Source organism: Parus major, chromosome 5, assembly GCF_001522545.3.
Source record: "Parus major isolate Abel chromosome 5, Parus_major1.1, whole genome shotgun sequence".
Lineage (NCBI taxonomy): Eukaryota > Metazoa > Chordata > Aves > Passeriformes > Paridae > Parus > Parus major.
The window spans coordinates 60682852-60696835 of NC_031774.1; the positions used below are offsets into that span (position 1 = coordinate 60682852).

General features: G+C 46.8%; 1 protein-coding gene across 1 annotated transcript in view; it reads left to right on the forward strand.

Moving 5' to 3' along the window:
• Positions 1–13984, forward strand: part of MDGA2 (MAM domain containing glycosylphosphatidylinositol anchor 2) — a 148671-nt gene that overhangs the window by 121519 nt on the left and 13168 nt on the right. The window contains exons 10-12 of the mRNA XM_033515236.1: positions 3488–3709; positions 5898–5918; positions 11736–11891. Of these exons, the coding sequence (XP_033371127.1) occupies positions 3488–3709; positions 5898–5918; positions 11736–11891 (399 nt within the window). The remainder of the gene's footprint in view (positions 1–3487; positions 3710–5897; positions 5919–11735; positions 11892–13984) is intronic.

Sequence of the window (13984 nt, forward strand, 5' to 3'; positions counted from 1 at the left end):
CAGAGCTTCCAAGACCATTTACTCTCATCCCAGAGAAGTTGGGAGTTCAGGGAAGGTTCTTCCCCCAGAGGGTGGAATGAGCTCTGGAAAAGCTCCCCAGGGAATGGGCACGGCCCCGAGGCTGCCGGAGCTCCAGGAGCGTTTGGGCAGCGCTGCCAGGGATGCCCAGGCTGGGATTGTTGGGGGGTCTGGGCAGGGCAGGGTGGGGCTGGGTGATCCTTGGGATCCTTGGGATCCCTTCCCACTCAGGATATTCCATGATTCTCTGCCATGAAGAACAGATCATCCTTTAGAGCTTGTCTGAATCTCAGAAATTTTCACCAAGTCATTCCAAATCCATCCTTGGAAATGAAGACAACACAGGAGCCACTCCTCAATTTTATATTCTCACCTGGATAACTCTGATTATATTCCAGTCAGGACAATGAAGGAAAAGCAGGAATAACACAAACACTTCCTAGGAATTCTCCCTCTGTGATGCACAAATGGAATATTTGTCCACGAGCCGAGCAGCCCAATTTCAGATACAAAACTTCCAAAGAAATCTCTTCTTTTTTAAGGAAAATCAATCTGCGTGGCTAAAAATGGCAAAGAAATTACTTTAAACACCGCCACAGTTTTTTTATGGAGTACCCAGTGGATTAATTGACTTTGTCATTAGTTTTTTTTGTCATCAATTAAGGTTGTCATTAATTAAAGAGATTCTTGTCCAGTGGAGTCAATGAAGGAATTTGTGCTGGGAATCGATAGGCCACGAACAACGCAGTCAGGAGCTGTTTATTTTTTATGAACATATCTGAGCACACGAGGAATCAATCTTTAATCATCCCAGAGGATCAACTCCTCAGGAAATCCAGAATTCCAGGGCTTTAAGAGAATAGCGTTTTCCAGCAAAAGACATGGAATAAACCTCCTTTTATTGGCAGCACCAGGGTGGTTCCAACCTTCTGGAATAAAAATCTGCCCTCATTTACAGCCCCCTTTTGCTTTTCTGTCTCCTTTGGGCACACAGATTCCTAAATATTCCAAGGAAAAAAGGAGTCCTGTCCCAGAGAAACCTCCTGTGCTCCAAGTTGCCTGAGAGTGGATATTCCCTGCTTAATTAATTGCAGGATAATGCAGATAAATGCTCCAGGGACTGCTCCCATTTTTCCTCAGAGCTTCATAAATATTCCCAAACCACTGGAAAATTGTTATTCCAGCTTGGCCAAAGCCAATTCCCCACTTGAGTTTCATCCTATTCTTTGTGAGGGAAAGGGCTTTGATAATGAGACTTTTTTTCCCTTCAAAAATTCCTTTTCCAACCAAATCCTGGTTCTTACGGATATTTCAGCTCTGGACATAGGAATCGAGGCACGGGATTATGTTGTATGATTGTTTCTTGTGGATTTTCTCTTGGAAGCTGTAGTCTTGGCTTTTTCATGGAAAACAGCACAGGCTCGGTGTTAGGGATGAGCTGCACCGGGAATTTTGGGAAGTGGGGTTGAGGATTTGGCTCTTTCCCTTCCAGGGGAGCTGAAATGATTCCCAGATCTCCAAGGGAAAAAGTCTTGGATGCTTCCAGCTTGGAATCAGAGCATCTCCAGTCCAGTGTTGGAGTTTCCAGCACCCCAAGACGGTCTAGGAATTAAATCCTTTTTTCAGGATGTCCTGGGTTCCATTTAGTTTTGGTTATTTCCTTATTTTTCAGCCCAGGTTGTTGGTGTTTCCCAAATTTGGGAAGCAGCTCCTGGAATTATGGCTTCATTTCTAATGCTGGGTTGGCTTTCCAAGTGGGAAAAACAAAGTTGGGTGTGGCAGATCCTGACTTCCTTTTTTAAATCAATATATTCATATATTGATTTTTTATATATTTGTGTATTGATATAGTGACATATTTCAAATTTTATTGATGCATGTTGATCAAAGATCTTAATTTTATATATTTTTATTTGTGTATTTCTTCATTTATATATTTATGTTTATATATTTATATACTTATATACTTACATATTTATATAATATATATTTATTTATTCCACAGCAGAGCTGGAAAATCAGGCTTGTTTTCCATCCAACACAGAGACAATTTTCTGTTGTTTTGGGTTTTTTATTCCCCCCTGGTTTCCATGGTGAAAAATAAGTATTAGACCAGAGCTGGTGTTGATTGCGAGGGGAAAAAAAAAGAAAAATCAAAATCTGTGTTGTTTCCTATGGAGAAATATCAATATCCAACCCTGGCTTTGGAGGGATAATCCTGCAAGGAAAAACCAAATTGTTTTCCTTTCCAAAAGGAGAAAATAATGGAGATTTTATTGCTTCTGGAAGAAAGGGCAAGTATTCAAAGCAGAGGCTGAATTCGATAGAAATTCACGTCTGGTTTGGATAACTGCGAATTTTCATCATTAATTATTGAAATTCTTTGGGAAATCTGTTCCTGTGGTTCCTTAGCCAAAGAATAGGGAATATTTTTACTTTGCAGATATCATTGGCATAATGACATAAAAACATGGCTTAAAAAGCTTAATTCTATTTATTTTTAAAAACTTAATCACCATAAACTGGCCCTCAGTCCTTGGCTGTAATCCCTGCCTGGTGAGCATCCAAGATCCTCAGGAATTGGGGGAACTCCCCACTTTTCCACACATCCAAGAGCCTGGAAGCTCTTCTTTCTCTGGAAGAAATATTCCCGATTTTTGGTGTGGTTTGTTACAGGAATTCTCCGTGGTGGGATAACTCAGGAAGTTCATTCTTTGTTTTACCTCTAATTCTTTCGGAATTTTGAAGGTTGCCCAGGTCCGCTCTGCTTTCTAACGTGGAGACAAATCCCAAAAAATCTCTGACCTTTGAATCCTTTGGATTCCAGGCTTCCAGGACAGCAGTTTTGAAAGGAAAAATAGAGATCTTTCAGATTTTGACAAGCCAGTTTTAAGTGTAAAAAATCAGATTTTCAAAGAAATGGAGAATTTTAAATTTAAGAAATGCCACAGGACCCGCTGGGTGTTTCTGGGTCACCACAAACCAGCCCTTGGTCCTTGGCTCTAATCCCTGCCTGGTCAGCATCCCAAATCCCCAGGAACTGGGGGAACTCCCCACTTTTCCTGCCCCAAAACACATCCAAGAGCCATCGGACCTCTGGAAGAAATATTCCCGATTTTTGGTGTGGTTTGTTACAGAAATTCTCCGCGGTGGGATAACTCGGGAAGTTCATTCCTCGTTGTACCTCTAATTCTTTCGGAATTTTGAAGGTTGCCCGGTGTCTGCTCCGGCACTTTTCCTGCCCCAAAACACATCCAGGTGCCATTGGATTTCTGTGGGGTGAGGATGGGCAGCTGGCAGGGAGCAGGGAGGAGGCCTCTGGAAGAAATATTCCCAATTTTTGGCGTGCTTTGTTGCAGAAATATTCCGTGGTGGGCTAATTCCAGAACTTGAACCCCTCGTTGTATTCCTCGTTGATTCTCTTGGAATTTTGGCGGATGCCCAGGTCTGCTGTGCTTTCTAAATTGAGGCCAAATCCCCAAATCTCTGACCTTTGAACCCGTTGGATTGCAGGCCGGGCAGCAGCGCTGGTGGGAGCAGGAGATCACGGTAAACGGGAACATCCAGAAGGGGGAATTGATCACCTACAACCTGACGGAGCTGATCAAGCCCGAGGCCTACGAGGTGCGCCTGACGCCCATCACCCGCTTCGGGGAGGGCGACTCCACCATCCGGGTCATCAAGTACAGCGGTAAGGATCCGAAATCCAGGGAAATGCGGCGTTGGGAATGTTCCGGGTCTCCCAGAAGGGTGGGGTTGTTCCCAGTCCTGGGATAATCTCTGGTCAACACAAAAGGAAGGGGAGAAACGGGGAGGAAGGAAAATCCTCATGTCTCGTAACAACAAAAAACGCCCAGCCAAAATAATCCTGGACAGCCAAAACCGCATCCAATTTTTTTTGTGGGAAATAAGGGAAAATTGGAATAAATCAACTCCAATTTCATCAAACAGCAGATGTAGAGTAGACTCTTGTTTTGAAGGATGAGTTTGGAAGAAAAATCTGAAAACAAAGTTGGTTTTTTCCCCCCAGAATGAGCAGTTTTTATTTTAATGTGAATTATTGTCCTTTAAAAAACAGCGACTCTTTGTGCTCCTATGCAAGATTATAAAATCTATAAATTTATATAAGAAATAATGGAAAGGCTTTATAAATTTCCCCCTAAAAGGTCACCATGACAAAGATTAATTCACTGAAATTTAACCAGAGAAAACACAGTATCCATACATCCTCTTTCCCATATTCCCAGAAATTCAATCCTCTGTTAAATCCCTCCAAATACCCATTTTGGGGTGTTTATTTCATGAATAACCAAATTCCTTTCCTTCCTTTCCTTCCTTTACTTCCTTTCCTTCCTTTCCTTCCTTTCCTTCCTTCCTGCCTTCCTTCCTTAGGACAAGAGGGACCTTAAAAAGGAGAATGGAGAATCCTGGAGCAGTTTGGGATGGAATGGGATGTGTTTAGGGGGAATTTTTATTCATTTTAGCAGGAATTTCATCACAGGGAGATGGTGGCAAACAAGGAATTCTGGAAGCATCACATTTAGGGAGAGATTTTGGATTAGGAGCTGGACCAACAGGACGAGGGGTGATGGTTTTAAATTAAACAGATTCAGTTTTGGTCTAAGGAAGAAATATTTTAGGGTGAGGGGAAAATCCTGGCACAGGTTCAGGGAATTTGTGGCTGCCCCTGTATTCCTGGAATTGTCCAAGGCCAGCTTGGAAGGGCTTGGAGCACCCTGGGATTCCCTCCCTGCAGGGCCTGCCCCACCCTGAGAAGGGCACAGATTTTCCAAGCATTTGAGCCAGCTTTAGGAATTTAGGGCCTCAAATATCCATGAAATTCCCTTTCCTGGTTAATTGATCCTCATGTGCACACAGCAACCTCTCCTCAGCCGTCACACGTTGTCCTGTAGCTGTGCTGCTCCAAAAGTGGGAATTTTGGGATTTTTTTCCTGTTTTTTTCAGGATTTTTTCCCCCAAGTTTATAGCTGGATAAATTCAGCTTAACCACCTTCATTTTCCTGTCTGCTTTCGTGCCTCGGTGTGGCACACAGAGCTGGTTTTGCTCTGCTGGGAGCAATCCAAACGGTGTGACTGGAGGTGACACCTGATGAGATTTTCCATCCAAACCCCTGCATTTAGTTACAAATCAAGCCTCAGTCAATGCAGCTGCCAGAAATTGCAGCTTATTCCAGGCTCAATCACTCAGGGATTCCGTAAAATTGAGGTTTTTTTGGAGAATCAGAGGTAATTTGTAGGTGAAAGATGTAAAAATTGGGTTTCTCAGGGAGATGACACTGGAGCAAATCACTGCTCGTGTTTCAGGTAGAGTGGTGCTAATTTAGAGCTGGCTTGGAAACTCTGGATTGAATTTAGGATTTGGCTGGATCTTAGGCTGGGATTAAAGCAAGGAAAGGCAGCAGGAAAACCTGGAGTGGTGCTCTGGCATTGCCAGATGTCCCCATTAACTGGAGATAAAACTTAATTTTGGATTTCTCTGTGAATAAAATTCAATTCCAGCCCTGAGCTCATCCTCCTTCTGCTTCCCACGTGTGTGGGGCTGTGGCAGGAGGGCCTTTTCCTAAATCCCCCATCCTCAAATTTATCCTTCTGCAAAGAGAGCCACAGGAGAATCCCTCCTTCGATCCCATTCCCAGGTTTTAGCACTGCACAGATTCCTCTGGATTAACCTGGGAAGCCATTCCCATGCTTATCCATTACCCAAGCCATTAGGATATTGTGAAGGTTTGGATTTCACCCTCTTCCATCCTTCAGAGGTGTGAAGTAGATTAATTTCAATATTCAGCAAGGGGAAATTTAGGATAATCTGCAAATTGATGGATTAATTGCATTAATTTTATTTTCCCTCTGTTTTCCAGCTCCGGTGAATCCACACCTCCGTAAGTATTCAGAGTATTTATTATTTTGTCTTTGCATTGGTTGTCCCTCACATTTAAAACACAAATTTGAAGTATTTTACTTCCAGCTGCAGCTCACGGGTGGCAGGAAGTACCTGGAGGTGTCATTTGTGATTCTTCTTGTTCCAATGAGGAAAAAGGAAGGAAAATCACAGCTCCAGCTCATCTTCCTCACTGCCCCAGAGAGTTCATCCAAAGGAAAATATTCCTGGGCTAAAATTCAGGTCCAGCTGTGCTGGAGCAGCTCAGGAGGTGTTGGGGATGCCGTGGGAGATCATGGAAGGGCAGGAACACCTCCCACCATCCCAGGCTGCTCCAGCCCCAATGTCCAGCCTGGCCCTGGACACTTCCAGGGATCCAGGGGCAGCCACAGCTTCTCTGGGAATTCCAGCCCATCCATCCCCACCCTTCCAGCCAGAAATTCCTTCCCAATATCCCATTTAAATCTACCCTCCTTCATCTTCAAGCCATTCCCTGTGTCCTGTCCCTCCATCCCTTGTTCCCAGTCCCTCTCCAGCTCTCCTGGAGCCCCTTCAGGCTCTGGAAGGTTCTCTAAGGTCTTCCCAGAGCCTTCCTTGTGGTTCCTGAGTTATCTCCATGCTTTTTAGGGCAGATTGAAACCAAAAAGAAGGAAGTTCTTCCCCACAGAGGCTCAGGAATCGCGGATTCATTGCAGAGAAATGAGGAGACCCCAAGTCAATCCTGGCTCTCCCCAAATCCTCGGGACACAGCTCCCCAGGCACGGCTGGAAACACAAACTCTGCCATGATCGGGGATGTCCCAGGCTGGAAATGGCTTCAGTCACACTTTGTTCTTCCACATTTCCATGGAAAATCCCTGCAAACATCCAGGCAGGAGACGGGGATGGAGCTTTGGCACATCCCAGTAAAACCACCCTGTTCCCACAATCCTGCCTCTCCCCACTCCATCATGTTCTCCCAAACCCAAACAAATCCATATTTTCTGTTAAAACATATTCTTGTTTTTAATAGCACATCCCAAAATTATTTCCTGCCTAAGGAATGAGGCCTGGTCTCCCATTTTTCCCTGCAGGCAGGAGCAGGCTCTGCTCCATCCCTCAGACTCAACTTTAAGCCTTTGTGCAAATTCTAAACTTATTTGCAGAAGATCTTGTCCAACACGTTAATAATTAAGCAGGGCTTAGCTCAAAGCTCCCAGGAGCTGCAGGAACCTCTCCCATGGAGCCTAACGAGCAGGGAATGAAGCCCTTGCTAATTAATACATTAAATCGAGGCTCTGATGGGAAGAAAAAATACAATCCCAAGTGCCTCACGCTCCTCTAGGACTTTAAGATCTCAAACTAATTTTCCAAAACTCTTGTAGGATCATGATGGAATGTGGGTGGCATCCGAATGGGAATAAGGAATGTGTCGGCTCAAGGGAGGGATGGAGAAGTTTTTCCACCAAAGCTGCAGGGTCCCCAGGGTCACTCCTTTCAGGTGACCAAAGCCACGGCAGAATTCTGCTTTGCTGGTTTTCCCTGAAGATTTTTTGAGCGGAATTCCTCGGTAGGAAAGAGATCCCAGCCTGCATCCCATCTCCATTCCCCAAGGTCACCACTGCCCCATGGCCCCAAGTGCCACATCCACATGGAATTAAATCCCTCAGGGATGGGCACTGCAAACTTCCCATGGCACTTCCAGGGCCTGAGCGCCCTTTCCATGGGGAAATTCCTGCTGCTGTCCACCCTGAGCCTCCCCTGGCCCAGCCTGAGGCCGTTCCCTCTCCTCCTGTCCCTGTTCCCTGGCAGCAGAGCCCGACCCCCCCGGCTGTCCCCTCCTGCCAGGGACTTGTGCAGAGCCACAAGGGCCCCCTGAGCCTCCTTTGCTCCAGCCTGAGCCCCTTCCCAGCTCCCTCAGCAATTCTCCAGCCCCTTCCCAGCTCCCTCAGCAATTCTCCAGCCCCTTCCCAGCTCCCTCAGCAATTCTCCAGCCCCTTCCCAGCTCCCTCAGCAATTCTCCAGCCCCTTCCCAGCTCCCTTTTCTGTGCTTCCTACAAAATCCCTGTTGTTCCTAAAGCTGTTGTGCCAATTTCTGGTTTTATTTACGCTGTGAGAATGAAGAGGACAAGATTCCTGACTGGAAACTGAAGTCATGCCCTTCCTGATTCACTTCTGGAATAATCCCATTCCCTAAATCCTTCCTTTTGATGCAATCTCTGCGATACCCAAGCAAGAAGCATCAAAAGACTTTAACTCTGAGGTGGAGCCTCAGATCTCCAATTTCTCCCACCTAACAGAAACCATTTAATGCAAACCAGACGGATTTTAGATCAATTTCTACAATTAGAGGTCAGCCCTGAATAACAGGAGAGAGAAGATGTTCGGGACTCACATCCAACTTGGTTTTTATGGGAATAGACGACAAAAATCCACACTACAATGAAGGGTCTCACCTCCAGCACAGCTTCAACTTTTGCCTTAATTGGCAAGGAAATTATTAACGACCTGAATCCACTTCCAGAGCTGCCATGTGCCCTGACAAAAACCACCACTCTCATTAATGTTAATTAGCACTGTCGTTAGGGCCGTGGCTGGAGCACCTGTGGAAGAGCTGCTTGTTCCTCCTGCCCTCCTGCTCATTAATTAACAGATCCAGACCACGCAGATCTATTTAAATGTTCCTTCAAAAGTATGGAGCAAAGCCTGAAGAGCTTTATTCCCATTTTTCTTCTTCCCTCATTTTTTAAAGAGTATTCAGTGCCAAGAACGTTTAGCACTAACCTTTTCCAAGGTATTTCACATGAAATCAGTGTTTGACTATAATAAAAGGCAAACTTTGACTCTTTTTTTTCCTTCCCCCTCTGTCCTGAATATTTATTTTAATTTTTTTTTCTCCACCTGAGGAAAAAAATTTTTGTTCTGCTGATGTGGAATTTCTTAATGAAGCTCTGAGGGCACAAGAAGTCAATGAAGCTTTTAAGGCACGGGAGGGGCAGTGCAGAAAGTGCTGAATGGCTGAAAATTCTTTCTGTTGTTCCCTTTGCTCCAGGACTGGATCTGGGAATCAAAACTTTCCTCCTTCACTTAAACTCTGCCTTTTCATTTCATCCCTTTGTGTAGAAGCAGCAACTTCTGTGCTTCAGGAAGATGCAAAAGTGGAGGTGGAAGAAAAATCCACAAAATGTGGGGTAAATCAAGAGAATTTGGAGCTCAGGTGGTGTAAAAAGAATTCTTGGAGGCGAGAGGCAGAGCTGGCACTTTGTTCAGAGAGCTTCGTTTGAGTCCTGCAGTATTCTGAGAGTTTTGGCCAGGTCTTGGAATTCCCTTCCCAGTCTTGGGATGAAGATGGAGATGTTGATCTGTCGACTTCTCCCCTGCAGGGTTTGGGTGGAACCATGGAACCATCAAAGCATCAGGGACTGCTTTGGGTTGGTGGGACCTGAATCCCATCCCAGCCCTGCCATGGCAGGGACAGCTCCCACTGTCCCAATGTCCAGCCCCAATGTCCAGCCTGGCCTTGGGCACTGCCAGGGATCCAGGGGCAGCCACAGCTGCTCTGGCAATCCCAGCCCAGACAGGAATTCCCTCACTGGTCCCAAACCAGCTCCCATCACGGAGGTCACCAGGGATAACCAGGATCTTGGTCCTGTCAGCCGGTGAAGGAGCTGTGCTTTAGGGAATGGGTGTTCCTGGAGGATCTGCTGGATTTACTGGGAAACCAAATCAAACAGCTCGAGGAGCTGAGAGCCAAGGAAGTTTCTGGGAACTGCATTCAGTGATAACCTGGTTTTGTAGGATTGTGGTTTATACTGACAGTTCTGGAGGGACACAGAATTCCAGGATGGATCAGGCTGGAAGCGGCCACAGAGGGTCCCTGGGGCCACTCCCTGTTCCAGCAGGGCCATCCCAGAGCCCAGGGCACAGGAGTGTGTCCAGGTGGCTCTGGAATATCCCAGGAGGAGACTCCAGCCCCTCTCTGGGCTCTGCTCAGGGCTGGGCACTGCCCAGGGCAGAAGTTCTGCTCCTGTGCCAGGGAATTCCTGGGATGAGCCCCTGCCCATGGCTCTGGTGCCACTGCTGGGCCTGGGGCAGAGCCTGGGGCTGGGGCAGAGCCTGGGGCAGAGCCTGGGGCTGGGGCAGAGCCTGGGGCTATTCTGCCCCTCCCTGAGCCCAGGGATGGACAGAGATGGACAGGGATGGACAGGGATGGACAGGGACACCCAGGGATGGACAAGAATGGACAGGGACAGCCAGGGATGGACAGGGACACCCAGGGATGGACAGGGACAGGCAGGGCTGACCCCCCTCTCCACTGGGGCTCCTCTCCAGCTGAGCAGCCCCAGCTCCCTCAGCCTTTCCCAGTCACAGAGATGCTCCAGCCCTTCCTCATCCTCACATCCCTCCTCTGGAGCAGATCCAGGACCTCCAGGTCTCTGAGGAGCCCACAAGCTGGACACAGCACTCCAGATGTGCCCAGGGCTGAGCAGGGATCCACCCCGGCCTCCTCTCTGATCCACCCTGGACCCCTTTGGCCTCGTGGTGTTCTTTGGAAAGGCGGGAGGAGGACCAGGAATATTTGGAAATCGCTCCGAGCGCATCCTGCAGTTTGAAGGGAATTTTCCAAGCTTATTTCTGAGCCTGCAGCATTACCTGAGTGTTGCAGCACTAAGCTCCAGGTCCCTCTCTCCTCACTGATTAACGGGGAAGCTCCAGTGGCTTAAGTGGATTTAGAGCTCCCCAAAACCCCAAACCTGCAAACATTTATCCACCTTCTCAGTTTAACAGGGATGAACAATCCCCTGACAGCCAGAGTTTGAGTTTCTCCTACCAATGAATATAAATTGCACCCCTCCAAGCTGACACCGTGTGCAGGCAGCTGCCTCCTCCCTGGAGAAGGGAGATTTCCTTCTTTTCTCAGATAAATCAATGGACTTTGCAGGAAGAGTAAACTCAGCAGGAATTGTTCATGCAGTGAAATTCAGCTTTTGCACGTCTTACTCCACGGGGCCTCGTTTTGCTCTGAGTGAGACCTGAACCTCCAAGCTGGGCTTTGTTTTGGTTCTTAAATTACAGGAGGAATTTCTCATCCCATGGTGACCCGGCGGGGCAGATCACTGGGATCACTGGGCTCCCACAGCTCCATGCAGGAGACAATCCCAGGAATCCTCTTTGGCAATTTGTAATTCTTTAGAGCTGCATGTTTTCCACTTTCTTCAAATACATCACAGAAATCTCAGTGAAAATCCAGGAGGTGTGTCCAGGACGTGACACAGTCGCCTCTCCTTCCCACACGGATTCAGATATTCCTCCCAGGAATTTGTTGGTGATCATTCTCTTCCTGATATCCCTCCATGTGCTGCCATGTCCTGATTTTCAGAGATTTCCTTCATGTGTATCCCAAAGCTCTTTTGTCTTATTTTATCCACTTCCTCTTCCCTGTCCCTATTGAAATGAAGGATAATTTGGGAGATGCCACTTGGGGATAATGTTTACAATTTGAAACGCTGCTCTCTTTTATTCCTAAACCATATTAACCCACTTCTCACATTTTTTCCCCCAATTTTTCATGTTTTATGGGAATGCTTCTGTTCTCCCCAGCTTTTTAGAAATGTAAAAAGAGACAGCACCTGTAAAAACCTCTGTATGAATCTGAATGTGTGAGGAGGAGCTCTACAAAAAGATTTAAATATCATTTCAATTTCACCAGCACAAACTGATGACCCTGATTTATTTTTTTTGTTGAGATGCTGCTAAAGAAAACTGTGGACAATTGATGTGAAAAATAAGGATTGGATGGAGAACTTTGGCCACTGATTTCCTGTTATTTGTTTTGGCAGGAGAGTTCCACTGTGGCTTTGAGGATGGGAACATTTGCCTTTTCACTCAAGACGACACCGACAACTTTGACTGGACAAAACAAAGCACTGCCACGAGGGACACGAAGTACACCCCCAACACGGGGCCCAACGCCGATCGCACCGGCTCCAAGGAGGGTAAGATCCAGCAGGCAGGAATGTGGGATAAGGGAACTGTCCAGGACAGGGAGTTCAGACATTTCTTGGTCATGGAACGCCAGACTGATTGGGATAGGAAAGGATTTAAGTTCATCTGAATTCCACCCATTCCATGTCAGGGCCAGCTCCCACTGTCCCAATGTCCAGCCCCAATGTCCAGCCTGGCCTTGGGCACTGCCAGGGATCCAGGGGCAGCCACAGCTGCTCTGGCAATTCCAGCCCAGCCAGCAATTCCCAATTCCCAATCTCCCACCCATCCCTGCCCTCTGGCACTGGGAGCCATTCCCAGAAAACTGGAGTTCATCTGTGGGGAGGTCTGGGAAGCAATGGATCAAATCCATGTCCCTCGGAAGGCCCCACTGCTGCCCCTGGCCCTTTGTCACACAGGGCAGGGACATCTCGGGCTCCTTCTCATCCTGGTCCTGGAGTTTAAATGGAGAAGGTCCCAGTATCCCAGACTGGTTTGGATTGGAAGGGACCTCAAATCCCACCCAGCACCAGGAATTCTTTCCCAATATCCCATCTAAGTGTACCCTCCTTCACCTTAAAGCCATTTCTCCTTGTCCTGTCCCTCCGCCCCTTCTCCTAAATCCCTCTCCAGCTCTCCTGGAGTCCCTTCAGACCCTGCAAGGGGCTCTAAGTTCAGACCAAGATCCTTCAAGGGCTTCTAGAAGGAATTCCTGGTGCTGAGGAGCGACAGCTCCCAAAGCACAAGCCCTGATGGTGCCATTCCCACCTCACTTCGTTTTTATTGCGCCATTTTCCGAGCGATTCCCTTCACGTTCAACTCAAGCAGGGAAATGTGGCTCGTCTCAAAACATTCTCCTACCTGATGTCATTTAAGTTCTCCCTTGGGCTCTCTCGGCCTGTCACGACGAGCTGGTTTTTGCCCCATTTTTGCTCTGGCTATTGTTCAAACGTGCAGTTTTCAATCTGCTGCCCCCGTTAACGTCTGCTCCTGACTGAGGCGTGGATTTGCATTTGAAAAGTCCATCGCTTCCAGCTGAATTTATCCCGACCCCACAGTAGCTCCGGCTATTTTATCGTGTGCACTTCCAACGGGGAAAAATCTGCCCTGCGCCACCTTTATCTGGTTGGGTTAATTCAATAATATCTCTGTGGCTGGCACTTCCAGGAATGGAATAAATGGATATTGTCTCCTTTGGGATTGACACGGCAAGTTGGAAATATTCCTTGGAAGGTTTCCATCATGATATTTTCCCTTTATTTTACAAGTCGTCTTTCCTAGGACGTATTTCCCTCCTCAGGACTGAAGGCTGAACCCCCTCAGATTTTGTGCAAAAGTTCATCAGCTTGGAGGTGTTTTCCAGCACTGGCCTGCTTCCTGGATTTTAGTTTCCATGGAAAACATGGCTTTGGAGCAGCCTTTGGAAGCACAGGGGTTTCATGTAGGAAAAAATGAGTTCCAGAAATCACATGGTGGGAGATGGAAGTAAAAACTTTATGGGGATCCTTGATAATTCCAAATTGCGGTCCTGCATTTATCTGTGTTGGGTGCTGAGGGCCTGATCCCAAGGATTTCCCTTTGGATTTCTCCAGGTTTTTATGGGTACATCAAGATATCAATTGTTGAGGGCCTCATCCAAGGAATTTCCATCTGTGTTGGGTGTTGAGGGCCTCATCCTAAGGATTTCCCTTTGGATTTTTTCCAGGTTTTTTATTGTAGATTGAGACACCCCAGGTGCTGAGAGCCTCATCCCAAGGATTTCCCTTTGGATTTTTCCAGGTTTTCACACATACACAGGTGCTGAAGGCCTTATCCCAGTGGTTTCCCTTTGGATTTTTCCAGGTTTTACATGTACATCCAGATGTCCCAGGTGTCGAGGGCCTCATCCTAAGGATTTCCATCTGTGTTGGATGTTGGCCTTATCCTAAGGGTATCCTTTTGGATTTTTTCCAGCTTTTCCGTGTACATCGAGACATCCCAGGTGTTAAAAACCTCATCCCAATGATTTCTTTTAGGATTTTTCCAGCTTTTCCATGTACATCGAGACGTGACAGGTGTTAAGAACCTCATCCCAATGATTTCCTTTTGGATTTTTCCAGGTTTT